Raw genomic sequence first — 25,462 nt, forward strand, 5'->3', positions numbered from 1 at the left:
AGGAGGCGACACCACCCTACTAGTCATCGCAGCAGCTCGTTTACCCTGCTGCAGTCTCTGGCCATCGAGGACAGTCGGGACAAGCCAACGTACAGTGTGCTGTTAGGACAGCTCTTCGCCTTTATCGGAACTACGCCTGATCAGGCTGTAAGTCTTTTACTCATCACTCACTCCCTCTTTTATTGACTTGTTTGTTGCCATAGCTGCATGAGAATCAGTAGGTGAATGTTGACATTTGATATTTTTTTATATTGGTATTTTCTGTAGGTGTCAAGCAGCAGTTTCCTTTCTGCTGCGCAGACGCGATGGAGACGTGGCAGCACGCGGAAACAGGCCCTCGTTCATATGAGGGAGTTGCTCACTGCTGCTGTCAGAGTCGGTGGCGTCACCCACCTGGTGGGGCCTGTCACTATGGTACTGCAAGGGGGCCCAAGGTAAGGAAGGGGGGGCTATAAACACTAGTAACAATCCCACCCTACTCTACACACGGGCACACGCACTAACCTGCAAAGACATTTCATTGATTTACTCAATAATATGATTTCCATGGTGAACAATATTTGATTGGTTCCTCTTTACATATGTGTTTGTGTGCAGGATTGAGGAGCTGACCTGTGGTGGAATGGTAGAGCAGGTGCAGGAGGCCTTTGGGGAAACCATGACGTCTGTAGTGTCACTATGTGCTCGCTACCCCATTGCTTGTGCCAACAGTATTGGCTTGCTTTGCACAATCCCCTACACCAGGCAAGATCATTCATCTTACATTATCTCTCTTTTTATTGGTCTCTGTATTACTAAACCCTCACAATTCTTACCCACATTTGTTGTCTGTGTTGTCATAGGAGTGAGGAGCAGTGCCTGGTTCGGAGTGGTCTGGTGCAGCTCATGGACAGCCTGTGTAGTTTAAGTGGTCAGAGGGAATGCAGCTCAAACGAGAAGCAGACCAAAAAGCAGAAGGTGGCCACCATGGCTTGGGCTGCTTTCCAGGTGCTGGCTAACCGCTGCATCGAGTGGGAGAAGGTGGAAGGTAAGTTAAGCGTGTAGGTCCTTAGGCCTTGTCCACACGTACGCGGGTATTTTTGAGGATTTAGTTTTTCTAGCTTTCCACACAAACACTGTTTAAAACAAATCTCCCTCAAAATGAAAACGCAAAAACACAATTGTAGCGCTGTCGAGGTCATGGCAGGTTTGGACACACACGCGCACACGCGGTGGTTCTGTGTACACTCTGACGTCACAAGCCGAAACACTCCGAATCCCCTACATGTCAACACTGAAAATGGAGTTTCTGAAAATCTTCACCCTGGAAGGAGTTTTACAAAAGCTTTGTTTTCAGTGCCCTAAAACGCTGAGTGCACGTGAACGAAAGTCCAAAACGCATTGAAAAACAACATAAAGAAATACACGTGTGCGTGAGGACAAGGCCTTGTCGAGCTCAATACATTTGTCAGAGAAAATGATTGCACACTTGTTGTAATGATAAGTAATTAATCCTTGTTTTCCTTCTTTTTAAAGGTGGGTCTACAGATGCAGTGCACTCTGGTTTGGCACGGCAGGTGTCCAGCCTGCTGACCAATCACCTGGCCAGAGCCACCGAGTGCTGTGGGAACCAGGCAGCTGGCAATGATGCCTTGCAGGATGTGCTCAGTCTACTCAATGACCTTTCCAGGTAAAGGTTTCTGTCATTTATGAATGAGATGTTTGTTTGCATCATGTATGTATTTGTGTGTATTTTTTTTACAATGTTTGTATACGTTGCTTTGTTTTGTATTCCAGGAGCCACATAGGGAAAGCTATCCTGAGCCAGCCAGCTTGTGTTTCTAAGCTCTTGTCTCTACTGCTTGACCAGAGACCTTCTCCAAAGCTGGTACTTATCATCCTGCAGCTATGCCGAGCTGCCCTGCCTCTCATGAGTGTGGAGGACTGTGGTAACGTGGCCCTGCCCTCGTGGAGTTACTCCATTAACACGCTGGATGCTGAGCAACAAGACGCCAGTGACCCTGCCTCACGTATTGCTGCCTTGCTGTTAGCCAAGCTGGCCGACTATGTAGTACCAGGTTGGTCTCTCTTACCTGGGACTAATAAATAAATGTTGGCGCTTACATTAAACTGAAGTTACCTTCTCCCACCAAATCTTAACATTTACAATATTCCTTCTTTACCAGGCTGTCAGACCCTGCTGTCCCCCAGCTCCTCTGAGCCAGACACTAGTCTGTCCCGCGCCAGTTCCAAAGGAGCTCTGAAGTCTGAGGATGTTGGGGAGGAGGGGGAGGCGGTTGATGGCAAGCTATCAATCTTTATCCACAAGAGAGAGGACCAGTCATCTCATGAGGTTCTACAACCACTTCTCAGGTAAGGTTGCCCCTAATATCTTTGTTTTTATTTCACATTAGCACGATTAGTTTCGGTGTCTCTGACTTTCATACATCTACTCCAAAATGCAGTAGCTCAGAGGGACGTCCCTTCCGACTCGGCACTGGAGCAAACATGGAAAAGGTAGTTAAGATGGACAGAGACATGACAAAGGTAAGACTTTTACTGAAAAAAACCACATTACCCTAAATTTAAATGCATATACTGATAATATAAAAACCTTTATTCCAAGTGCTATCCTATCCTTACCTCCTGTTTCAAACACTTTGTAGAGTGGCAGCTGTGAAGTGATCACAGAAGAGGCAGCTGCTGCCCTGAGGAAGGCCAACAAGTGGGCCCAGTCTGGTCTGATAGTGAGCGTCGGTCCACCTGTGGAGGCGCTAGCCCAGGAGGCCGCTGGAGGCATCACCACAGGGGACAAGAAGAAAACTGCTCAGACTGCGGTGTGCAGAGACAGGAATGCTGATCTGGCCAGGTATATGATTACATGATTTCTTCATCATTCAATGTGTGTATATATGACAGACTTTTTCTGACTTCTAAATTTGCCTTGAACAGGTCGGACCCTGTCAGGCCCTTCATCAGTGGCCATGTTGCCAACAGTATGGCTGCTGAGGTTATTGCTCTGCTGCATAGCCTGCTCACTGCCCCCGAGTCCAACACCGCTCAGATCTGGACGAGCACTGCTGAAAAGGTAATGAAGTATTATGTGTCGTATCGTGTTTATGCTCTCTGATGGTAACTGGTAACTTAATATATGGTTGTTGATTCTGTTGAATTTCTATCTGGACTGACATGGATGTGATTCTGTATTATACTGTTTCTATTAAACTTAATGCAAATTCTTTTTGGGGTTTGTGGTAGGTTCTCTCTCGGGCCCTGATGTTTATCCCTCAGCTGGGGAAGTATGCAGAGAGTATTCTGGAGAATGGGAGCAGCAGTGGCAGGAAACTGGCTAAGCTGCAGGCCATTGGCAGACAAGCTGTTGCTGCTCTTTGTGCCCTCGGGGGCTTCAAAGAAACTATTAAGATCGGCTCCGAAGTCCAGGTAAGTTAAAGGAAACAAATCAGTGAACATGCTCTACTTTCGCACAGACTCCTTCTCTAAATTGCATCCTTGATAAAAGCATTTTTACATGTCATCACATTTTCCCTCAATAACTTTAAATGTTGACACCCTCCTCTGCTCTGCAGGTGGTCGGTAAAGGAGTGCTTGGCAGCGTGGGCATAGTTATGTCCATCAATGAGCAAGAGGGCATCGCTACGGTCAAGTTCCCTTCTTGCGAGTACAGGAGAGCTTGCCAAGCCTCAGACATCCTGACGGTACCTATATCACGTCTCTGCACACCCAGATCTGAGGTATAGGATTCATCACTCAACACACTAGTTGTTATTTTTATGGAAAATATCCGTTTGAATCCAACTTGCTTCCCACTTTCACTCTCTACGCATTCCCAACAGGCTCTGCCCCTTTATAAGCTCTCAATCACAGAAAAGGTGGTGCAAGCAGTGCAGTCCATGCTTCTGCCACAGGAGGGCAGTCTCTCCATTCACACTTCTCTACCAGCTACAGGAGATGGCTCCAGCCCGGTAATGGCTGCAGTACGCTTGCTGGCTGAAATCAGAACGAGGTTAGTAAACATTCATGTAAATAGGAAATGAACACGTCTTTCTTTTGTCCCTCCACATTTTTAGTTTCTGTTGTATTGAAAATGTGGGCACCTGAAACCCTTTGAAACTCTGATTGATGTGATGAAAAATAAATGAAATGGCAGTTTGACAGCAGAATTCACCAGATTAATGGTTTTCAGGGCGTGCCTGGTGATGGCGCAGCTCCTGGAGGATAGCTCCTTCTGTGAGGAGTTCATCCAACAGTGTCCTGCTGCTGTCGAGGTTCTCAACCTGGTTGCCCAGGAATGCAGCCCTGGTGAGCATACATACCGACACGTCTAATCCTCTGAGCATCCAAAACCTTTTATTTACAGTATAATATTTGTCTGACAAAGTTCTGAACTCTTGTGCAGGGGAGCGTCTCGGCATGGTCGAGGCTCAATGTGAAAGAGTGAGAATGCTGTACCGGGACTGCGCTCGGCCTCCTCCTCCACCGCTGCAGACCGACAGGCGCCAGGTGGGAATTACCATATTTCTAGAGAGATCCCCTCTCGTGTAACGTACATGTGGCCTGGCTGCAGCTGATGATACACATTTATTATGGAAGAAGGTGGAAGAAAAAGCAATAACTGAGCTTTTCTCTCATCAGAGAGCTTCAGTCTTAAAAAGTAGAAAACCTCTCTGTTGAATACATGCTTTAATTTACTGACAGCTGAAGGCAGGATAATTATAGTATGGCATTCAAATACTGCTGCAAGCCTCAACTCGATCTTCAAAGACATTTTGATTAATTAAATTGTCAGATTTGTCTGCACCACTTATCTCTTTAACCCTTTGATGTGCTTGTCTCATCAGCCCAAGGAGATCACTTGGTGTCCATCCAGAGTGTTCCCTCCAGTCCGTGCCTGCATGTTCTCCTCCCGTCTGACCTCTGTCACCTTCTTGGCTGATCCAAGTGCTGGAGGAGGGCTGCCCAGAGGCACCTTCATCTACGCAACCTGCCCTGTACCAATTCAGGTGCTTACATGCATTAATATTTGTTTAACCGTGTACGAGTGAGATAAAATCTTGCACTGATGCTGCAGCCCGTACAATGTCCTCCATTTACTTCTTTGTCCCTGCAGGCCCCGTCCTTTTACTGGGAGATAGAAATTGTCTCCTATGGAGACTCTGAGGAGGACAGTGGCCCGATTGTGTCCTTTGGTTTTGCCACCGAGGCAGAGAAAAGAGACGGAGCGTGGACCAACCCTGTGGGAACATGTCTGTTTCACAAGTATGTCTGCCTGCATATTAACTCTTGAGATAATTTTCCTGCTGCTCCGTCTCTGACTTGAGTGCTGACTGCTTTCCTTCTCTTTTTGTGTTGTTCCATCTCTGTGCGTCTGTCTGTGTGTTTCAGTAATGGTAGGGCAGTGCATTATAACGGCTCCAGTCTGCTGCAGTGGAAGAGTGTCAGGCTGGATGTATCTCTACTTCCTGGTGAGACATGAGACTAAATATCTCTTTCTTCACATACAGTCTACCGTCTCTTTTTGTTTTGATTTAGTCAACTTAGAAATGGAAATGGATTTATCTGGCTGCTCTTTCAAAAAAGGTATTTTGCAAGCATATCTTGCTTCCTCAATTCAGGCTCTATCTAGTGTTGGCATGTTTTAAAATATGTCATTAACCGGTAACATTGAGTCATTACTGAGAATGTGACTTTACATAAACACAGGTGACGTGGCTGGAATAGGCTGGGAGCGTTCTGAGGGCACTCCTCCACCCCCTGGTCAGGCCCCTAAAGGCAGGGTCTACTTTACCTACTGCGGTCAGCGGCTCGGCCCCATCCTTGAGGATGTAGCAGGTGGAATGTGGCCCCTCGTACACATTCAAAAAAAGGTGGGTTTTGTGTTGACTAAAGCAACATTGAAAGCTTTATATTTGAACTGTTGTTCAGCTACAATGTGGCTCATGATTGATATTTAATATGTATTAAACTGCCTCATTTTCTTTGCTGCTTCTTCAGAGATGCAATTGTCCCCCCCGGGATTCATTTAATCTTCTGTTTTTCTCTCCATTGTTTTGTAGAACTCAAAGATCCGAGCCAACTTTGGAAGCCGGCCATTTGCATACGCAGAAGGCCAGGCACACAGAAATGCAGCTGACTTGTGTGTAGACCTTGCTGAGGAAATAAGTGCAAATTTTGAAGCACTGCCTTTTGCTATGGCCTCAGACAGCGATAATGATGCAGGTGCAAGTGTTACCTCTGACTCTGGCTCCCATGGACCCCCTTGTCGGATTGCAGCTGTGGCAGTTGCCCAGCAACGTATGTTTATCAACTTAATTTCAGCCTTATCCTCATCAAAGTGCAAGCTTGTCTTTTACCTCTTTGAGTCAGCAACTGATGTAATTTTCTGTTTTTCCTTTCCCGTTGCTACAGAGTACAACAGCGACCTGTCGTGTCATTACAAAGTTGAGCTGAGCTATGAGAACCTGGTCACCTCCGGACCTGACCCTCATCCTCCTCCTATCGCAGATGATGAGAGTGATGACGAGGATGATGATGATGTCCCAAGAGTGAGTGGGGTCTCCACTTGTCCACACTTCTCATCTTCTAAATGTTGACTTTACAACTGAGTTTTAAGTTTGCACTCATTGTTTATTTTGATTTGTGTTTGACCCTAGGAGGACCACTATGCCTTGCTGGTTAAGGCCTGGGAGACCAAAGTGTTCCCTACTATTCGTAGGCGGTTCCGTAACGAGGCCGAGAGGAAATCTGGCCTGGACCAAATCAAAGGAGCTCTGCAGCTCGGTAAAGAATGAAAGAATGTCATTAAAACATAAACTTTAAAGTCCAGAGTAACACGTGGAAGATTACCATCACATAAAACAATTTTGACATCATTCGAAGGCGTTTTCTGCTCAATCGAGGTCAGTAAAATATGCATTAATAAAGCACATTGTTGTTACCCTGTTGCAGTGTTATCCTGGGTCACAACATTGAATATAGGATTCTGTATTCTTGACATTCCATCAAACAGCAACCCTATTATGATTATGGACCTCCCAATTATTCATGTGTGCTCATGTAGTGTACAAGGAGGCACTGTCACACACATATAATATATATAATATATTATATATAATATTACATTACTAAATGAATCCTCCTTTAACAAATTAGAACACGATGAAGTAATTATATTGCAGTTCAATTTGACATGAAATTAATTGACAAAAGTTAATAACCTATTTGATGAGTTTAAAGCGTACGCTTGATGTCAAACTTTATTAAATGAAAGATTAGCTAAATCTATTCTGAGTCTATGCATATGTTTAGTTAATATCAGGGTAAGCTTTGACTTTGAATTCCTGCACAAATTTGGTTACTATAACTTAAACAAGGACAACTTTGACACCGTGTGTTTCTGTGGTTTATTTTTAACAGGCATGGTGGACATTGCGAGACAGACGGTTGAGTTCCTGTATGAAGAGAACGGCGGCATTCCTCGTGACCTCTACCTCCCTACCATCGAGGATATCAAGGACGAAGCCAATAAGTTCACTATTGACAAAGTTCGCAAAGGTACCGTTCACCTACATCACTATACCTACACACAAGTTAAAATGAGTTAACTTTAAGGTACATTGTAAGTAAGCACTGTATTAAAACTGTTGATTTGACATATTGTACTAATCAAACGTTTGTGGGCCTCTGCAAATTATCACTTAACACAGGCTTGACTGTGGTCATCCGCTCTCCGGACAGCAACAACACCAACAGCACTACAGGAGGGACAGCCCTGCCCAAATTTGCTATCCGGGGAATGTTAAAGACCTTTGGTTTGCATGGGGTGGTGCTGGATGTGGACTCTGTAAGTACAAAACTTGATCCTCTAACTAACTCTAATTATTATTATAAGAACTCTAACTGGTTTTTGTTTGACTTAATGAATTACATTTTCATGCCTCCTGGGGGTTATAAGATTATAAAAACTTGTATATATAATTCCACTTATTAAACACATTTTCCCTTTTAAAGATGTACATGTTCTGCAACTCTTCTTCACACCTTATACATACAGTATCTGTTATACAGGGCCCGCTTTGTTGCATATCCCAGTTTAATATGTGTTTGGCTTGCCTGGTACCAACTATATCAATTAACCATCGAACTTCACAGCGTTCCCATCCCATGTCTCCTGTCATTGCTACAATTGTAGCCAATCTACGATCGGGCAGGAAATACCTGCTGCCCTGCCTGCAGACTCTGGGAGTGCTCATGTGCCATGAACACAATCCATTTGCTCAACATGCATGCCTTTGTGTTAACTTCACCCAGGTGAATGAGCTGGTACAGGTGGAGACGTACCTGCGAAGTGAGGGGGTGCTGGTGAGGTATTGGTACCCTATTGAGATGCTGGAGCGCCCGCCTGCTGGATCGCGACGGACTGCGGCTAATGGCTTAGTCTCCCTAGACAGTAGCAACATTCAGATTCATAGGTAATGTGTGCACCTAATGAGCATAATGTAAATGCATCCTGCACCAGTGCTCAATGTATAATCCGTTTGACTGCTTTTCCGTAGGGAACTGCTTCGCTGTGAGAGTGCGCTGGCTCGGTTATACTGCCGCATGGCCTTGCTCAACATCTTTGCCCCCAAGAATCCCCACACCTTCACTCGTCTCTTCCACATACCCGCTATCCGTGACATCACGTTAGAGCACCTGCAGCTGCTATCCAATCAGCTGCTGGCTCCCCCCCTCCCTGGTGAGTATCACTCTTGTTAAATCACTGGATCTCTCAATGTGATGCTAATGAGCCTCAGTGCTGATTCTGATGTTTTTCTTCCTGCAGATGGCACTATTAGTTCTGGCTCTATCCTACTGGCCCAGTCGATGCTTCACAACCTCCAGGACCAAAGCTGCTCTCCCTCAGAACTATTCTACCAGGGCAATGTTCAGCCCATCCGGGAGTGGCTGACAGTGGCCATCACCCGTGCCTTGCATCAAGGAGAGGAAAGCCTGCTGGAGCTCACAAAGCAGATCTGCTGCTTCCTACAGGTCGGCTCAGGCTTCATTTATTAAACTTGATTAATAAACTTGCCTCGGGACACCTACCCAGTTTGTGAATACAACTCTTATAATTCTGTTTACTTCGACAGAATGCACCGGAGCAGTTTACATCTGAGGAGTTTCCTGTGACCGAGTCAAAGGTTAACATGGATGTCAGCTTTCCCGGCGCTGCATTTGTGATTGTATCCTGCAAGGAGAGCCAGCTAGGCTGCCGCAAAGAGTGAGTTCCTCCAGAAGTTCTCAACTTTAGCAATTCATGATGAACTCGGATTTCTTACTGTCCATTTCCTGCAAATATTTTACAATTCTCTTCTGTGTTTTCGACTCATTAGCTCCAGCCTCTACAAGGCCCCCTGGGCTCGAGTCATGGTGTATGGCCTGGGTCACAAAGTGCGTAGAAATGGCCAGCTAAATCTCATGGAGGCTGTGTGCTATCCGCTGGATGCCTCACCTACCAACACAGGCCTTACTCTCCCTCCCACCACCAACCAATACCCCTCTGTTATCATACCTACTGATAAGGTGCACATCAAACTGGGTGAGTATCTAACTCCCAAAGGGATATTCATACAGCTTTCATCCTTTTCATAAAAAAATAATCTGATAAAGGATTAAACATCTTATTGTTTTGACTGTAGGAGTGTCGCCTCCTCCTGGTGCTGTACTGGTGCTGCACTCCTTGCCACTGGAGTTTCCTCTCGCCATGGCATTTGCTGAGCAGCTGTTGACGTGGAAGCTGGGAGAAAGCGGTGATCAGCAATCAGAGGACGAGCTGGACACAGTGCCCTCGTCTGTGCTGCTGCAGGTGGTAGAACTACTGGGTAGGTTGACCACCAGTTACAAGAACACTTCAATGAGCCTCATTTATTAACATGTATAAATGTAAAGTAAAATCCTTCTTCATAATCACCCAACAGGCACAAACGTGGACTTTACCTCATATTACTTGTTTAAAACTCTATTTGACATTCCTGGATCCTTTTATTATTTAATGCTCAGTTATTGTCTTTGTTGTTTGTTTTTAGGTGGTTTGCTTTGGACCACTGATCTGGCCCCCTCCATAAAAGAACTCGTCTTTCACTTGCTGGCTGAGCTTTTGCGGAAGATCCACCACTTGGAGCAGCGCAAGAGCCCTGTTGGTCTCTCCAGCTCCATTGCTCTGCTGCTTAACCCCTGCCTCGCAGTGCTGATGGCCCTGCAGACAGAACTCCGAAAGCTCTACGACCGGGAGACTCAGGGATGGACTGCTGGAGCGACTGGAGCAGGGGGGTCTTCATCTGGTGGGGTTGCGTTGGCTTTGGGAGCGGAGCAGAGCCGGTTCTCCACCTACTTCCATGCTCTGATGGAGGTGTGTCTGGCTGTGGCAGAGGTGACGCTTCCCCTTAATGTTGGCGGCTCTTCAGTGGGAGCCTTGTCCTCCACCAGCGCCCCTAACCTTAGTGACTCTTCTTCCTCTTCGTCATCGTCCCCAGGCCAGACGCCACAAAGCCCCAGTCTACTATCCAAACGTAAGAAGGTGAAGATGAAGCGTGAGAGGGCAGCGGCTGCAGTGGCAGCAGCAGTCTCTGGGAAACGGGGAAGTGGAGGTGCACGGTTGTCAGAGAGTGACAGTGCTCTGCTAAACATGGCGGGCAGTAAACCTGAGGACATGCTGTGGTTCCACCGCTGCCTCACACTCCTGATGATCCTTCGACATCTTGCCAATAAGGACCCGCAGGGCTTAAGTGTGACCAGCGATGCAGTGACGGATGCCTGCCAGGCCCTGGTGGGCCCCACTGCCCACAGTCGCCTGCTGGTGCTCTCAGGTATCCCCACACACCTGGAGGAGGCGGTGGTTCGAAATGCTATCCGCAGGGCTTGCAACGCACATGGAGGCCTCTTCAAAGATGAAGTCTTCATCCCTCTCCAGGAAGAGGACCCCAAGAAGCCCAAAGCTGGAGCTGGGTTTTCTAGCCCTCAGGATGGCAAAGCAGGCCCTGAACCTGAGCGCCCCTTCCCCAACAACGGGGGTCCTGAGAGTCCTGACAGCTCCAGCAGCATGACTCCGGCTATGAGCGTGAGCGCTTCAGCTTCTACCAGCCAGACTTCGATCTGCAGCTCCTCTCAGGGAGTGTCCCGCACTGCCAGTGAACTTTCTGTCGATCAGGAGCTGCTGGCTGTTCCAGCTCTCACTCCTGCTGCTGCAGCTTCGGCCGTTCCATACCCCCAGCAGGGCCCCCAAGACCCCCAGACTGTTTCTAGTCAGGAGAGTCTAGATACCTCCCTGTGTAGTACAGGGAGCCTTGGGAGCCTCGGCAGCTTGGGGGAGCCACAAGACAGTGCAGAAACACCGTCAGTGTCCGATGGGGGCTCTATGAACACCGTGACCTCACTGGAGAGCAATGTAGTCATGGCCCGGCCCATCAAAGGTTATGCTGTCATTGAAGGTAGGTTGATAACGAGCACCATAATAGATCTAAACTGTTGACATTTGTGTTGTTAAAATTCACTCGTCTTTATTTCGTTAATCACAGGTTCGTTCTCGGGCCAAAGTGGAAAAAATCCGTGCCAGTCTTTTCAACAGCAGTGACCTGATTGGCTTGTCAAGCCTTGAAGGTGAAGAGGAACTGATGGAGTTGACCAATGAGGAGATCCTCACTGCCTCCAGTGTTAACCAAAGCCTGTTTGACACACAGGGAAGCTCCGCTCTTGAAGACTACTTCCAGGACAAGTCAGTCAGAGGTTGGTGTTTGTTTGCATATGTTCTGCTTTTTACACCGTGACATTAGTTCTGCCAGAATCTGACAAATCTTAAATGATCCATGTTTCAAGGTGACAAGCTTGTACCTGGAGCACGAGATGTCCTCACAGATGTCTTTAAGAGCTGCGTGCACTCGGAGCAGATGCTCAGTCTCACACCCGCCAAGCCAGTTAAAGTGTCCGACATTTACCTCAGCAAGGAGCAGATCAACGCTCAGACCCCTGGCAACCTGCTGCATACTTTCTTCACCAACGTTCGGCCTCCAAAGAAAGTTCTTGAGGACCAGCTTACTCAGGTATTAAATTAACGTCATTCACTTTTTTGCTGAAATGTCCAATGACCCTGTTTTGCAGTTAATTTTCATGTGTTTAATCTCTCCCCCTGTCAAGGTCAAGGTCAACCACAAGTCATATGTTAACACTTTAAAATGTTTTGTTTGTATCAGATTCTAAGAAAGTATGGCACTCCCAAGCCAAATAAGAACAAATACAGCAAAGCAGGAAAAGAACAGCACCAAGGCAAAGTAGTGAGCACCAAGAGGCCGATCACCAAACCTCCCACCAAGGAAAGGTCTGTGTTCAACAGTGTCAGGTGAGTCGTTTGTTTTTTAAGCTCAAGTTTAAGTACATTTACACTTTGACACTGTAATTGAATGTACTGATCTCTTGCCTCTGCCAGGACTGCACTGAGTGAGAAGAAGACAGTCCTGAAGCCAAAATCTCCTGAGAAATCCAGACCGGATGAGAAAGATGTGGAAAAATCTCCTGCTAAGAAAGCTGAAGGTTGGCAGTAATGATGCACACTTTGACTACACACATCCGCCGAATACGTTAGTTAATGGATGGTTCAAAGTTATAGACACAGGGGTTAACGTGGTGGTCTATGATGCATTTGAGTCCTGTTTTAAACCTAGGAGCTGTGAGCTTCATCACATACCACTTTGTGTTCTTTAGTCCCAGAGGAGAAGTACCTGACACTGGAAGGCTTCCATAAATTTGCTGTTGACCGTGCCAAGCATGACATCCGCAGCGTCTGGAGGGCGATTTTGGCTTGTGGTTACGACCTCCACTTTGAAAGGTGAGACCGACCCAATAACTAGCGCTCAGACTGCTGTGACTCAAATACTGCCTGTCACACACACACACACACACACACACACACACACACGAGCTGTCTGGGAACCAAATATGTTGTTGTGTTGTAACAAACAAGTGCCCTCTTCAAAACGAACGGGTCACTTCTGATTCATCAAATCTTCCAAGTATAAAATGAAACTGATTTCCTTTTCACTTGCACAATTGTGTAATGCCAGTCCAATTTTAGATTTAAAATTATTTAACAAACGTTACAAGTTTGACGTCTCTTTAGCTCGACATACTAGATGATATAGCTGTTTTGGTAATATTTATAGAAGAATATTTTAGTGCATCTGCTTATCTTTGATAAATATAAGTGACTAAACATTATGCAAGTTCTCTGTTTAACTGCAGCTGTCCTCTGTACCAGGTGCACCTGTATAGACACTCGTCACGCCCAGAAGGCCTGCAGGAAGTGGAGCTTGGAAATGGACGTGGCATTGGTCCAGTACATCAACAGGCTCTGCCGTCACCTGGCCATCACACCAGCCAGACTACACCCCCATGAAGTCTACCTGGACCCCGGGGATACTGCTGATCCTCGTGTGACCTGCCTGCTCAGTAAGTAAACCACTTGATTGTTACTGTCTGTGCAATTTACAAAAGGTTGTCGTAGCTGTTGTTTCCTTGTAATAATGTTATTGTTGGAATCCATTGCAATGCATCTCTAGTGTTACATGCGTACTGCGTACATATTGTAAGTCACACTTGCTGACTTCTTTTTGTCATCTAATATATTTCACTTTTATTTTGCCTGTTTTTAGATGTGCCCGTGGAGAGCCTGCGCTTGCGCTTTGCTCTGCTGCAGTCCCTCAACAACACCCTGGAGAACTTTCTTTCTGCCGCTGGTAGAGCTGAGACAGACACTTACCTATCAGAACAGCATTGCAGCGCTGTTATGTGAGGCCAAAGGTGAGCAGGACCTAGCAGGCCAAGATGCCAAATTGTTGTGACTATCAGTGTTTTAACCTAAATAAAAAACCCTTAAATTCACAAGTGTCTGATGCGATCTTATACACTCATCGCCTGCCATCTCCGCTGGTTACAGGTCTAATCTTCTACGACACTAAGGTCACTGTAATGAACAGAGTACTGAATGCCACAGTACAACGGACGGCTGACCATGCTGCCCCAGAGATTACACTGGACCCTCTAGAGATGGTGGGAGGTATGCGTTCCTCCTTCATTCACATGTTTATCGTTTCCCATTTCATCACTTGCATCGGATGTTTGCACACATTCTTTCTATGTCTCTGGCATTTTTCCCTTCAGGTGAAATCAGATCATCAGAGAACACATATTTCTGCCAAGCCGCACGGCAGCTGTCTTGCGTGCCGTCGTCCCAGCTTTGTGTGAAACTGGCCAGCGGAGGAGACCCGACCTATGCCTTTAACATCCGCTTCACTGGAGAGGAAGTTCATGGCACAAGTTAGAATTTCTCCTTCACATCTACTTCTGCACTGCTCCGCAGTCTTTTTACTTGTCAAGAGGTTTTTTTCCAGAACTAACGTGTAGCTGTGATGAATCTGTCTCTCCAGGTGGCTCCTTCAGACATTTCCTGTGGCAGGTGTGTAAGGAGTTACAGAGTTCTGCTCTGTCTCTGCTGCTCCCCTGCCCTAGTGCTGCAGCCAACCGTAACAAGGTGAGGTCTTTCAGTATCTGTTTTACACATTTTTATTCTTCCCAACAAGGCATATAATGTCCCTGGTCTGGATTGGCCTGATATCTCAATGTTTCCTTATGTTTGAAACCAAACTATGAAATGTTTTGAGTTTGATAACATTCACAGTAAGTGCTCTGTTCATTATGTTATATGAATCATTGTTGGTTGTTTGCTGTCCTCAGGGCAAGTATATCCTGACGCCCTGCCCTATCAGCTATGCAGAGGAACAGTTGTTGCACTTCTTTGGCCAGCTTCTTGGCATAGCCATCCGCGCAGATGTACCACTTCCTTTGGACCTACTGGGCTCCTTCTGGAAGGGTCTGGTGGGCGAGTCCCTCGACCCAGAGCAGGACCTGCAGGAAGCTGATGTGCTCACCTACAACTACATCAAGAAGTTTGAAAATGTAAAGGAACCAGTAGTGTATACCTCATGTCTTTCCCTGCTAATGCCGTGGTTCTAGTCACCTTAACGTGTCGTCTGTTTACCGACCCTGCAGGCGAGTGATGAGACGGAGCTGGAGGCCCTGTGTGCTGAGATCTCCTCCCAGCACCATTCTGGAGAAAGCCCCGACTCCCCCAGCCGCCCCTGCTGCACCTTCACCTATGTCACTATGACGGGCGAGGAGGTGGAGCTCTGTCAGGGAGGTCGCAGCCTCCCCATAAGGTACAGCAAACTTACTCGCATGTCTTCATGTAATGTAGGTTTTCTTGTCCTTATCAACTCTGTCCAACGGGCAGTTATCTATAACACCCGGCTCATAATGACTTTTTGTTTTGTGTTAAGCTGGGAGAATAAGGACATGTATGCGCGGGCGGTGCGGAGCCTTCGTCTGAGGGAGCTGCAGAACGTGGAGTGCATGACGGCGGTGCGTTCAGGGCTCGGCTCAATCATTCCCCTGCAGCTACTCACCATGCTCATCCCCCTAGAGGTGGAGCTACGCACCTGCGGCCTGCCTTACATCAACCTGGAGTTCCTTAAGGTATTGCATATCTTTGCGTGAAAGTGCCGCTGAAATCTGTTTGTAACTACATTACAAAGCAAGTGTAAACATTTCCCCCCCCCCCCCCCCACATGTTATGCAAACCTGTTGTGGGCCAATCACCAATAAATATGTTGGTGGTTTACATGAGGAAAGGTGATTATGCCCTGCTCTCTCTCTTCAGGCTCACACAATGTATCAGGTGGGTCTGATGGAGACCGACCAGCACATTGAGTTCTTCTGGACCGCCCTGGAGATGTTCACTCAAGAGGAGCTCTGCAAGTTCATTAAGTTTGCCTGCAATCAGGAGCGAATACCGTTCACCTGCCCATGTAAGGACGGGGGGCCCGACACCGCCCATGTTCCCCCGTACCCCATGAAGATCGCCCCTCCCGATGGAGCTGCAGGTAATGGCTAACAAGATTTCAACAGGGCCGCGATCGGACACGAGGGCTGCTATCCCTCTATCTTCTTAGTGCTGTTTGTGCAGAAAATACTGATAGCGATTATCAAAGCAGCTCGTCTTGTCTCAACCTTCCAGACCTTGAACATATTGTTTGCCCAAGTTTGATTGTTGTAAATGAATAGATTTGTATAATGGGCATATGAGACATGTAGGAAGACGCTTTGTTTTGGATGTGTGACTTTCATAAGAGTGGGATCTGTCGTAGTTTCCTGAGTCACTATTCAACATTCCAGGCTAAAACCGTCAGCTACAGATAAGATACGTTAACACTCACTTTTATCACCTAGACAAGCTTATCATCGCTTGCTACGCAACAACTCCTGCAGTTTCATGCAGAGCTTCAGTGGTAAACCTAAATACATACCACGACTCATTGTGCAAGTACTATGTGATTTAGTTGTAATGCACCTTCCTGGTTTTGTCCTCTCCAGGTCAGCCGGACTCGCGCTACATTCGCGTGGAGACCTGTATGTTCATGGTGAAACTGCCCCAGTACACCTCTTTGGATGTGATGCTGGAGAAGCTGCGATACGCCATCCACTACCGCGAGGACCCTCTCAGCGGCTAAGAAGACTTGACAACCCTGCGTTCCTGAGCGTATATACCTGCGCCCCCCCCCTCCCCCCCCCCCTCCCATTCTGGACCTTCCTCTGAGACAGACCACAGTTCTTTATGCTCTGCTGCTCCAACAAAACAAACTTTTTTTAATTTCATTTTATTTAGGGTGGCTTTTAAAGCTTTGCATGTTCATCCCTGGTTTTTTTTGTTTTTCCTGCTCCCCCCCACCCCCCCTCAGTTTACACAAATAGAAACATTTCTTGATTTTAGTTTGAAGCATATTTTTGTGAAGAATTCAGGGAAGATAATGTGACGCTGTTAAACAAGTGTCTGTTCTGGTTGCACTGAGTTTGAGGATGGCATTGACGTAAAAAACAACTGTGACACAGTTTTTTTTTGTTTGCCGTTTCCCTCCCCCTACCTTTAACAGAGGGTTTAACAACGTTCAGTCAAGTTCTGTGAATTTACCAGCTTAATAGGATGACTTCAGATCATCAGATCTGCGGTAACATTTTAGTATTGAAAGCTTGCTTTCAGCAAAGCAATGAGTTGCAGGACTTTGCTTTGCTGTGAAGGCAACAAACAAACTGTTACTCTCCTATTGCTTAACCTAGCTGCCTCCCTCTGTCTCCCCTCTGTGGGCGTGATGTTCTGAAACATGCCTTTGCTGCAGGAGCCTCTCTGCAGAGGGTGATACTGGTTGCGTGTGAAAAGAAAACCCTTGATTTAAATAGAATTATCTGACGTTTGAGACTGAGGTACGACTACTAGCAGAAAAAAAAAAAGGAAATGTGATGCGGCCTATTTTTTTGAACACGTCGGCTATGAGCAGGCAGAAGATGTGAACACGTGCTGTACAGGATGTTATGTAGTTTACTGCCTGTTTAAAAAATAAAATATGAACTCCTAATGGACAAACTAACTTATGCCTATATAAACTGAATACATTTTATCCAAGTCTCTAAAGAGAGGGTATTTAAGTCATGTAAAAAGTCATATTAATCTATTAGTTTATGAAATTGCTCTTTGATTTTTCAAGTAGCTTTGGCAGCATGTTGGGTCGGGTAGACGGGACGATAGGAGAGGCCTGCTGGTTCTGATATGCTTGGATTTCAGGTTTGTGAAACCTGCGTTGCTTTGTGAAAATGGGAAGGAGATGATATTCTCATGAGCTGCTCTCCTACATTGTTTGTGTGCTACTGCTACTGAATGTGCAACAACCCCCCCCCCCTCGCTCCCCAACATACACAATCTTACACACATACACTGGGGGAGGGGTGGCGGATTATCTGGAGTTCTGCCTTTTTTTTTTATAGATTTGTGTATGAAAGAAGAACAGGATTCTGCTGTTTCTTCTTTGTTTGTTTATGTTACCCATAACCAAATGTTTAGCTGTGTAAAAATGAAATCGGGGGGGTGTAAATAAACTGAAGTTATGTTTGATGGCAGTTTTTATTAATTGCTCATTCACTTCACCTTATTTGTATTTTTGGTTTGCACTACTCTTCCAAGAAAAGATTCTAAAAATGAGCAAACTCGACGATGTCTGTTGGATATCCGGTTTGTTGTGTTGTTATTTTTTATGAATTTTGGAAATACCAGTAATCTTATCACCTTTTGTCTTGTACTCAGATGGATTCAATTTCTTCTACTCATGGTGAAACATGTTTTCTTGTGTGAGTAAAATCGGCATTTTACTTGGATAGAATTGGGAAAAACACCACAGAATTGACATTTGACACATATTGGATTGTTGAATTGCTTGCGAGTTTTTTTTATTTTATTTTATTTTTGGTTTTGGTTCAGTTCTTTTTGAAGGGTGATACACCGCTGCTAACAGGGACGCTCTCTCCTCTACTTCCTCCTCCTCCGGGGGGGGGTAGATAAGGTTATAAAAAGGACATATCCATACAAAGAGGTGTTGCGATAAAATGTGTGCTGTACATTTACTTGATATTTATTACAATTATTTATGGTTGCATTAACTTAACTTTTACTGTCTTACCTCTGCACATCAGAAACTTAACATATCTAAAAATGGATTATACAGATGTAAAGAATCGGATGGCATTTGAGATTTCTGTGTCAATAAAGAAATGTCTTCATGTACAAATTTCATTGTCCTGCTTTATGTATTTTTTACATAATTATCCTACATTTCTGTGCTTATTTTAGTCTATTTTTATTTAAGGTATTGCTCGGATGAACCTTCAGTGTGGTTGGTGGAAAACATGTTTAATAAATGGCTGTTTACGATTGCAAAGTCATTTGCATACTTGACTGAGCAGCGTTGACGTGGTGTAACGGTTACATGTGTGCTTAGACAATGAGTGTTGGTCGTGATGATTCATGCCTGTGAAGCCTTTAGGACGTGCCCTTTATGTAAGGACCCTGCAACCGGCTCTGATTTCGTCACCACTGCCAGTAAACCCTCTTTAAAGCTGAGCCAGGCCAGTTCTAGCTGGATCTCCAGTCATGCTCCTCACTGACTTCCGCTGTCCCTGCAGCTCCTTTATATGTTATATCTGCAACAACAGAACCTGTTGCATCAGCAAACATCTGAAGCAATTTGTCAGATTATTTCCAGGTTACACTGTCAACTCGGTTGATACGAGATCTGTATTGTAGCGGTCTCTTTTATTATTATTATTATTATTATTATTATTTATTTTATTTTTATTATTGATATTATTTTTTATTTTTTTATTTTTTTTAAAATATCAATTTATATCTGAGTTTTTCTCCTATTTTGAAGTTTCTCTCTTTTTATAAAACAGTTTAAACAAGGAAGAGTACAACACACAGAATAGTGCACAGTTACCCACATTCAGCCATACAGCACATGCAACAAAAACACATAAGAATAACTGAATAAGATGAATTAATACATTTAAAAGTCAGAATTAGACCCAAATAGACATCCAATGCATGTGAATTAGTCATGTAAAATATTGTTTTCAGTCCACTGTATGTAGCCTTTATGTCCGTTTATTAGAAGCTTTATCAAGTGTATAATTTCTCTCTCTCTCTACGAGGTTCCTCAGGAGGAATCCAAGGCATGTCCCCAACATGTTGACTGGTTGCTTTCACAGACAGTTTTCTCCCCTCGTCGTGACATAAGGCCCTGCCACTCCTGTTAATGACCCTCAGACCAATGAGTCGCTGGGAAAAGTGCCACATCCCTAATAATCCAGCCAATTGAACGCTGGTATTGCTCAGTGTATTCAAAAGGTGTGGAGACGTCTGCTGTGGTCATGCAACATGCGACTGACCTATAAACAGATTATGTGTTTAACGCAGTCAGGCCGCTAGAATACACTAAAATCCTCATTGTAGCATGTATGTGTTTTTATGCTTTGTTCAAATTTTATGATTTGCTTATTCATGCGTTCGTTCATAAGGGATCACGGCGGCTCAAGGATGTAATTCTGTATGCACTGAGCCCGCCGAAGCACTCGCAGAGGAGAGAGGAATGTAATTAGAAAGTAAGCTGCTGAGAGCTATTAATGAATTCTCTCACAACGGATAGTTTAATGGTATGGGAGAGATTGTAATTAAGCTGTAGCCCCAATAATAACTACATTTTTCAAACATCCATAAGTTTTTTTATATATATATATATAAGAGAGCAATTTATGAAGAGGATGATCCACTAATTTTACAGTATTTACACAATTAATTGGTCAGTGCTCTCTGGTTGGTAAACTATTCAATGGTTTTAATTATCTCAAACATAGAGTGACTTTCTGTGCTGCTATTTGCTTCCACACAATATGAGACAACACACAAATGAGTTTCTGGTTTAAATTGCTTCCTGTTTCCCCCGACGAGAAAAACAGTTTTTATACTAAAACAGATTAATAGAATAGGCCTAGGCCGATATTAGCTTATTGCAGATATATTGTATATGTGTATACAATCTATACAATACATCTCTTGTGGTTTCATCTGTATTATATATACAATCTGCATTCAGGCATAAGAAACTGTCAAAGCAGAGATCCTTAAGGCAGAATATTCAGAAATATAATTTATTATTTTTAAAATACATTACAATGTACAAAAGCAGAAGAACAACAGCATACCAGCACGCTAAATACAAATACAACCTGAATGTGTCGGTGTACTTTTTTTCTAAAAGTCAAGAGTCATAAATGACGTCTACCAGAGCAGCATCACAACTGCAAAGGTTTTTACAAGATAAAAAAAGAAATCCTTCCAGCAGCTCACTCTCACATGTCAGTGTCAGTGCTCAGGAGTGTCTCACAGTCTGGAATGATTCAGTCTTTGGAGCACATAAACAATGGTGGTTTATGGATCGAGGCCAGCTGATGGAGGAAAGGTCAGGAAGACCCGAGGAAGTCGGCGGCGCTAGATAATACCAAGCTGTTTTTTCAGCCTCCCTAGCTGCTCTATGCTGATGTTGTTGCCGCCGCACACCACGATTACCACCGGGCCCAGACGCTGTGCCAGCTTGCCCTCGTCCTGCAGCCTTTTGATAATGCCGCTGTACACAGCTGCCAGGGCGGCACCGCAAGCAGGCTCCACCAGGACCTTCTCGTCATCTGCCGAAAGAGGAGGCACCAGGAGAAATCAGTCTCACAGCTGATTGTTGCTGATCTGCTGTGTAAGGTCCGTGTTATGGTGCAGGTTGAACTCACCTACAAAGTGTTCCACAGCTTTTACAGCCTCCTGGTCTGTGACGACTTCTGAGAAAACCTGGTGCTCGTCCACCAGTTTAAAAGTCTGTGCAGACACCCTCGTCAGGCCCAGTGTGGTTGCAACACTAGAGAGCAAAAATAGAAAGGTCAACCTTTGACACGCAGCGAAAGAACTATGTGAGAAGAATGTGAGATAATGTTTGGGTATAATATCTATATTTAGACATTACCTGGTAATGGCAGGTAAAGTGACCAACTCCCCAGCCTTCATTGCTGCATTGAGGCTGTGTGCTCCCATGGTTTCCATGGCTATAATGGGCACGTCAGCCCAGTGGGCACGACGCAGTCCCTCCACCACTCCGTTCAGCAGGCCTCCGCCTCCCACCGACAGCACTATCGCTCCTGGCTTCACCTTTAGGTCTTGCTCCAGCTCCTTCACCAGAGACGTGTGGCCTTCCCTGCACACACAAACGCAACACACACCCTGTCAGTTTCACAGGAATCACTCTCAATTTGAGTACAACGTGATTCTTAATTCTTCCTAGAATGCAAGTGGGCTGTAAAAATGAGTATCCTTGAGATGTCAGTTGTTTATGGTTGTGTGTAAATTTTCAAATGTGACGTGTGTGGATTATCTCATCACCCCACAAAGTTGGCCCTGTGATAAGATACCGTGGTGTCTGACACAGCACTTCGTCAAGCACATGTAACTGTTCTACGCACAAGCATGAATGGTGACGCTGTATGATGAAACAGGTGCTACTATCAGTTGTTTGCACATCCTAAAACAATTGAATTTCCTTTAGAGTAGAGAAGAATCTGTTTTATCAGGTCTCCCTCTCCTATCTCCACATGTCAGATATCTACGTAAGAGTTTCTGTCACACTCCCTGAAGTACAGGCAGACTCAGATCATCTCACCAGATGAGGGGATCATCAAAGGGGGAGATGAATATCCAGCTGGGGTTGTTTGCCACAAGCTGCTGTCCGTATTCAATGCTATCATTTAGAGCCTGACAGAGACAAGACACAACATCATGTCATGTGATGAATCATTTTGCATTGTCAGTCTGTTTTAAATGTAATCATTAGGTGCAGAGAAATAAGAAAATAAAAATAATTAGTAAAGACTGTAGTAAACCACACACGGGATTAACTCACCTTGCCATGGATAACCACAGTGGCGCCCTCGTCCTTCAGCCTCTCCACTGTTGGGTTTGGTGTGACACTTGGAACTACTATAGTTGCAGGTACGCCGAGTTGACGGGCAGAATAAGCTGCTGCCATACCAGCATTTCCTCCTGTTGGGACCAAAAGCATCAAAGATTACACACTCAAACACACCAACGGAGGCAAAGACAACTCTAACATTGATGTTTGTCTCCAGCGCTCACCTGAACAGCAGACAAACCGCTCACATCCTCGCTCTGCCCACTACAGGAAACATCAAGAAACATCACAGTCAGAAATCTTAAAGTCACAAAGAGCAGATCAGCACAGACTGGAGCTGACACACTTAACTGGTTCATTTGGATCTATGCTGAGCATCTCAGCCACAACACAGGAGAAGTCCCACCACCCCAGATCAGAAGAGAAGTACTCACAGTTTTGCAGAGGTGTCCGATGCCCCGGATCTTAAAGGATCCCGTGGGCTGAGATGAATCCAGCTTGAGGTAAACAGAGGTCCCAGCAACTTTACTCAGGGCAATGCTCTGCCTCAGGGGAGTGGCCACGTGAAGAGGCTGCTGGGTCTTCATCTCACTGTGGAACAGAGGAATGATTTCTCAAGAGACAAGAGCCAAATAATGTCTTTAAAAATCATTCACAAAAAAAAAGAATAATCTAATTACCAGTCTTAGATGGCAGGATAACAAGCTGTGCTGGATATCACTGATCTCAAACGTCCTATTTTCCTTGACTCAGGCATCTCAAGTGGATATATAGTCCCTCGTGCTGTGGGCTCGGCAAGGGAGGCCCACCTCCAGACCAATCCGCGCGAGGCATTCTGGCACCAGACCCTCCCAGTGACCGTGAGGAAGATGAAGAAGGGAATTCCTGGTCCTTTTTTTTAATTTATTTTTTGACAACAAACACTGTTTTAGGATCTGTCATGGTCTAATGTAAGCTTTTTTTTTTTAAACTGGTATATTTATCTGCACTAGTGTGACTGGAAGAACTATGTACTTAATGAGAAACTTGTGTTGTCATAATTAATAGGGATTTTATTTTATGTTATCGCTCTACATGATAAAAGCGTGCACACAGTCATTTCATCTTCTCGTGTCCGTCGTGACCCCGCTTGGCCGTGACATTTTTACACGCTGTCCTTCGCGTGATCCTCGCCCCTCTAAAGGAATTGCACGCACCGCCGACATTACCAAAAGCGTCGCTACTATTTTTTGCCCCGACGGAACAGCCTCCGCGCGGACGGTTCAAACCTGAACGATCCGGTGCGCGAGACTGTGTGAGCTGCTGCTGCTGCAGGATGACTCCAAGACATTCCTTTAATGTTATTTATTTGTACAATTTATCCTAATTAACATGGGCTTAAATAAAACAAGTGGTGGAATGTAAATAACAAGTGAACTTATAGTCAATAAAAAATTATTATTTTATAAAAATGATACTGATTAAATTGTCCAACAGTATATAAAATGATGGGAATAATTATCCCTACCAGCTATAACATTAAAATCCAGCATAGGGGACGGTTGCAACACTTTTTGCATTTCTCTCAGTTACTCAGAAACTATTTGGATAAGACCAAGCAAATGTGTATATTAAACTTACATCTGTCTGCTAATTACCTATACTATTTAAAGATATATAACAAATATCGTTCACAAAATGTATTTAAATGTAAAAAGTCCATAACATGTAACATGTTAAAAATACATTTCATTTCACTAATTAGCTCTTTTTGTCTCAATAAGCATCTTATTCTGGAAATATGTATTGTTTTACAAAAATATTATAGTGTTGTTTAACAGATATTGAGGTTGTTTATGTCTAGAACACATACGAAATAATTAATCAACGCGTTATTACGATATTAACTCGCAATGATTATGTACCCCATGTGTATAATAAAGCAATACAGATTTGTATTTGGGTGGAGCATCCTTTTATGTACCCCACAATGACTTGTTTATGTTAAAATATGGCTGCTCAGCTTGGGGACAGTTGCAATAACATACTGTGTTAGCTAAACACTCTAACACATGCTAACCATATCACTTAGAAGAAAACAAAACAATGATTGTCAATCAATCACTAATCAATCAAACTAAGTGAAGTAAGTTTTGATGAATTCATACAAAAGGTCAGGACAGTATAACAAAACAGGCTCATGAAAAAGGTTCTTTCATACTTCCAAAACAAGTTTTTTTTTTCAATAAATGTTGTAGCAGATGTTGAACGTGTCTTTTGTTTTCCTGGTGGGGGAGGGTCTAACTGAGCGTGATCACTTTAGCATGTTTCTGATTGGAGGAATAAGACATTTTGTAACGGTCCCCAGTCTCCCCTACATGTTTATGCATCAGCACTAATACTCCTGTAATATAAAGTTTCCTTTCGGCTGCATAATGAGCAGAACTTTAGATATTTTAAGAAAATTGTTAATGATATAGGTCTATGATATATGATATATGATATATGATATATGATATATGATATATGATATATGCAGGAACTTAAGTATTACTTCCAAAACTGAATGTAGTTTGGACTGTGAAATGCTGAACTACTCATTATTCTCATTATGTCAAGTGAGGTGAATCAACCCTGAACTTAAGATATTACTGGTTCTCTTTTCTGAACATTGTACAACTCACTTTGGCAATAGGCCTACTGTCCTTGAATATGATCATACAGAGTAATGAGTTGAGAGAGAGAGAGAGAGAGAGAGAGAGAGAGAGAGAGAGAGAGAGAGATAGAGAGATAGGCAGAGAGAGAGAGAGAGAGAGAGAGAGAGAGAGAGAGAGAGAGAGAGAGAGAGAGAGAGAGAGCGAGAGAGTGAAGGTGTATATTTATATTATAGATCAGGGGAAAACAAGGAATGGCCTATGCAACCTAATGGGGAGTTTATGTATAAATAACCTGCAGTTTAGTAGACCGGTATTAAATTTCAGCAAGTATAATGTAGCCAGACCCATAAGGAGCTGCAACAGTAATATAAAGACTGAAACCAAACCAGCAGCAGACGGAAGTGTGTCAGTGGT

At 44.5% G+C, this 25,462-nt stretch overlaps 2 protein-coding genes across 2 annotated transcripts in view; one reads left to right on the forward strand and one right to left on the reverse strand.

Moving 5' to 3' along the window:
* Nucleotides 1-18,695, forward strand: part of LOC115013266 (probable E3 ubiquitin-protein ligase HECTD4) — a 34,680-nt gene extending 15,985 nt beyond the window's left edge. The window contains 47 exon segments of the mRNA XM_029439414.1: nt 3-147; nt 268-434; nt 598-744; nt 843-1,027; nt 1,516-1,669; nt 1,777-2,057; nt 2,166-2,352; nt 2,445-2,526; nt 2,646-2,848; nt 2,932-3,067; nt 3,238-3,420; nt 3,567-3,731; nt 3,834-4,003; nt 4,184-4,299; nt 4,397-4,500; nt 4,839-5,000; nt 5,108-5,256; nt 5,383-5,462; nt 5,701-5,864; nt 6,054-6,291; nt 6,406-6,542; nt 6,651-6,777; nt 7,414-7,551; nt 7,704-7,840; nt 8,308-8,468; nt 8,553-8,734; nt 8,822-9,027; nt 9,129-9,259; nt 9,372-9,577; nt 9,678-9,860; nt 10,065-11,462; nt 11,551-11,760; nt 11,851-12,074; nt 12,225-12,370; nt 12,458-12,561; nt 12,733-12,856; nt 13,286-13,476; nt 13,680-13,744; nt 13,746-13,827; nt 13,964-14,083; nt 14,188-14,343; nt 14,454-14,557; nt 14,761-14,982; nt 15,076-15,242; nt 15,363-15,558; nt 15,743-15,965; nt 16,456-18,695. Of these exon segments, the coding sequence (XP_029295274.1) occupies nt 3-147; nt 268-434; nt 598-744; nt 843-1,027; nt 1,516-1,669; nt 1,777-2,057; nt 2,166-2,352; nt 2,445-2,526; nt 2,646-2,848; nt 2,932-3,067; nt 3,238-3,420; nt 3,567-3,731; nt 3,834-4,003; nt 4,184-4,299; nt 4,397-4,500; nt 4,839-5,000; nt 5,108-5,256; nt 5,383-5,462; nt 5,701-5,864; nt 6,054-6,291; nt 6,406-6,542; nt 6,651-6,777; nt 7,414-7,551; nt 7,704-7,840; nt 8,308-8,468; nt 8,553-8,734; nt 8,822-9,027; nt 9,129-9,259; nt 9,372-9,577; nt 9,678-9,860; nt 10,065-11,462; nt 11,551-11,760; nt 11,851-12,074; nt 12,225-12,370; nt 12,458-12,561; nt 12,733-12,856; nt 13,286-13,476; nt 13,680-13,744; nt 13,746-13,827; nt 13,964-14,083; nt 14,188-14,343; nt 14,454-14,557; nt 14,761-14,982; nt 15,076-15,242; nt 15,363-15,558; nt 15,743-15,965; nt 16,456-16,592 (8,695 nt within the window). The 3' untranslated portion in view covers nt 16,593-18,695.
* Nucleotides 18,696-20,606: 1,911 nt separating this feature from the next.
* Nucleotides 20,607-23,155, reverse strand: LOC115013676 (L-serine dehydratase/L-threonine deaminase-like). Its single transcript, XM_029440129.1, has 8 exons — nt 23,093-23,155; nt 22,847-23,003; nt 22,637-22,676; nt 22,404-22,543; nt 22,164-22,255; nt 21,474-21,701; nt 21,244-21,368; nt 20,607-21,147 (listed from the first exon to the last, which is right to left on the reverse strand). Exons 2-8 carry the CDS (start codon nt 22,997-22,999, stop codon nt 20,954-20,956), a joined length of 972 nt encoding a protein of 323 aa, XP_029295989.1. The 5' UTR covers nt 23,000-23,003; nt 23,093-23,155; the 3' UTR covers nt 20,607-20,953.
* Nucleotides 23,156-25,462: the final 2,307 nt, after the last annotated feature.

This window comes from Cottoperca gobio, chromosome 9 (assembly GCF_900634415.1).
Source record: "Cottoperca gobio chromosome 9, fCotGob3.1, whole genome shotgun sequence".
Classification (NCBI taxonomy): domain Eukaryota; kingdom Metazoa; phylum Chordata; class Actinopteri; order Perciformes; family Bovichtidae; genus Cottoperca; species Cottoperca gobio.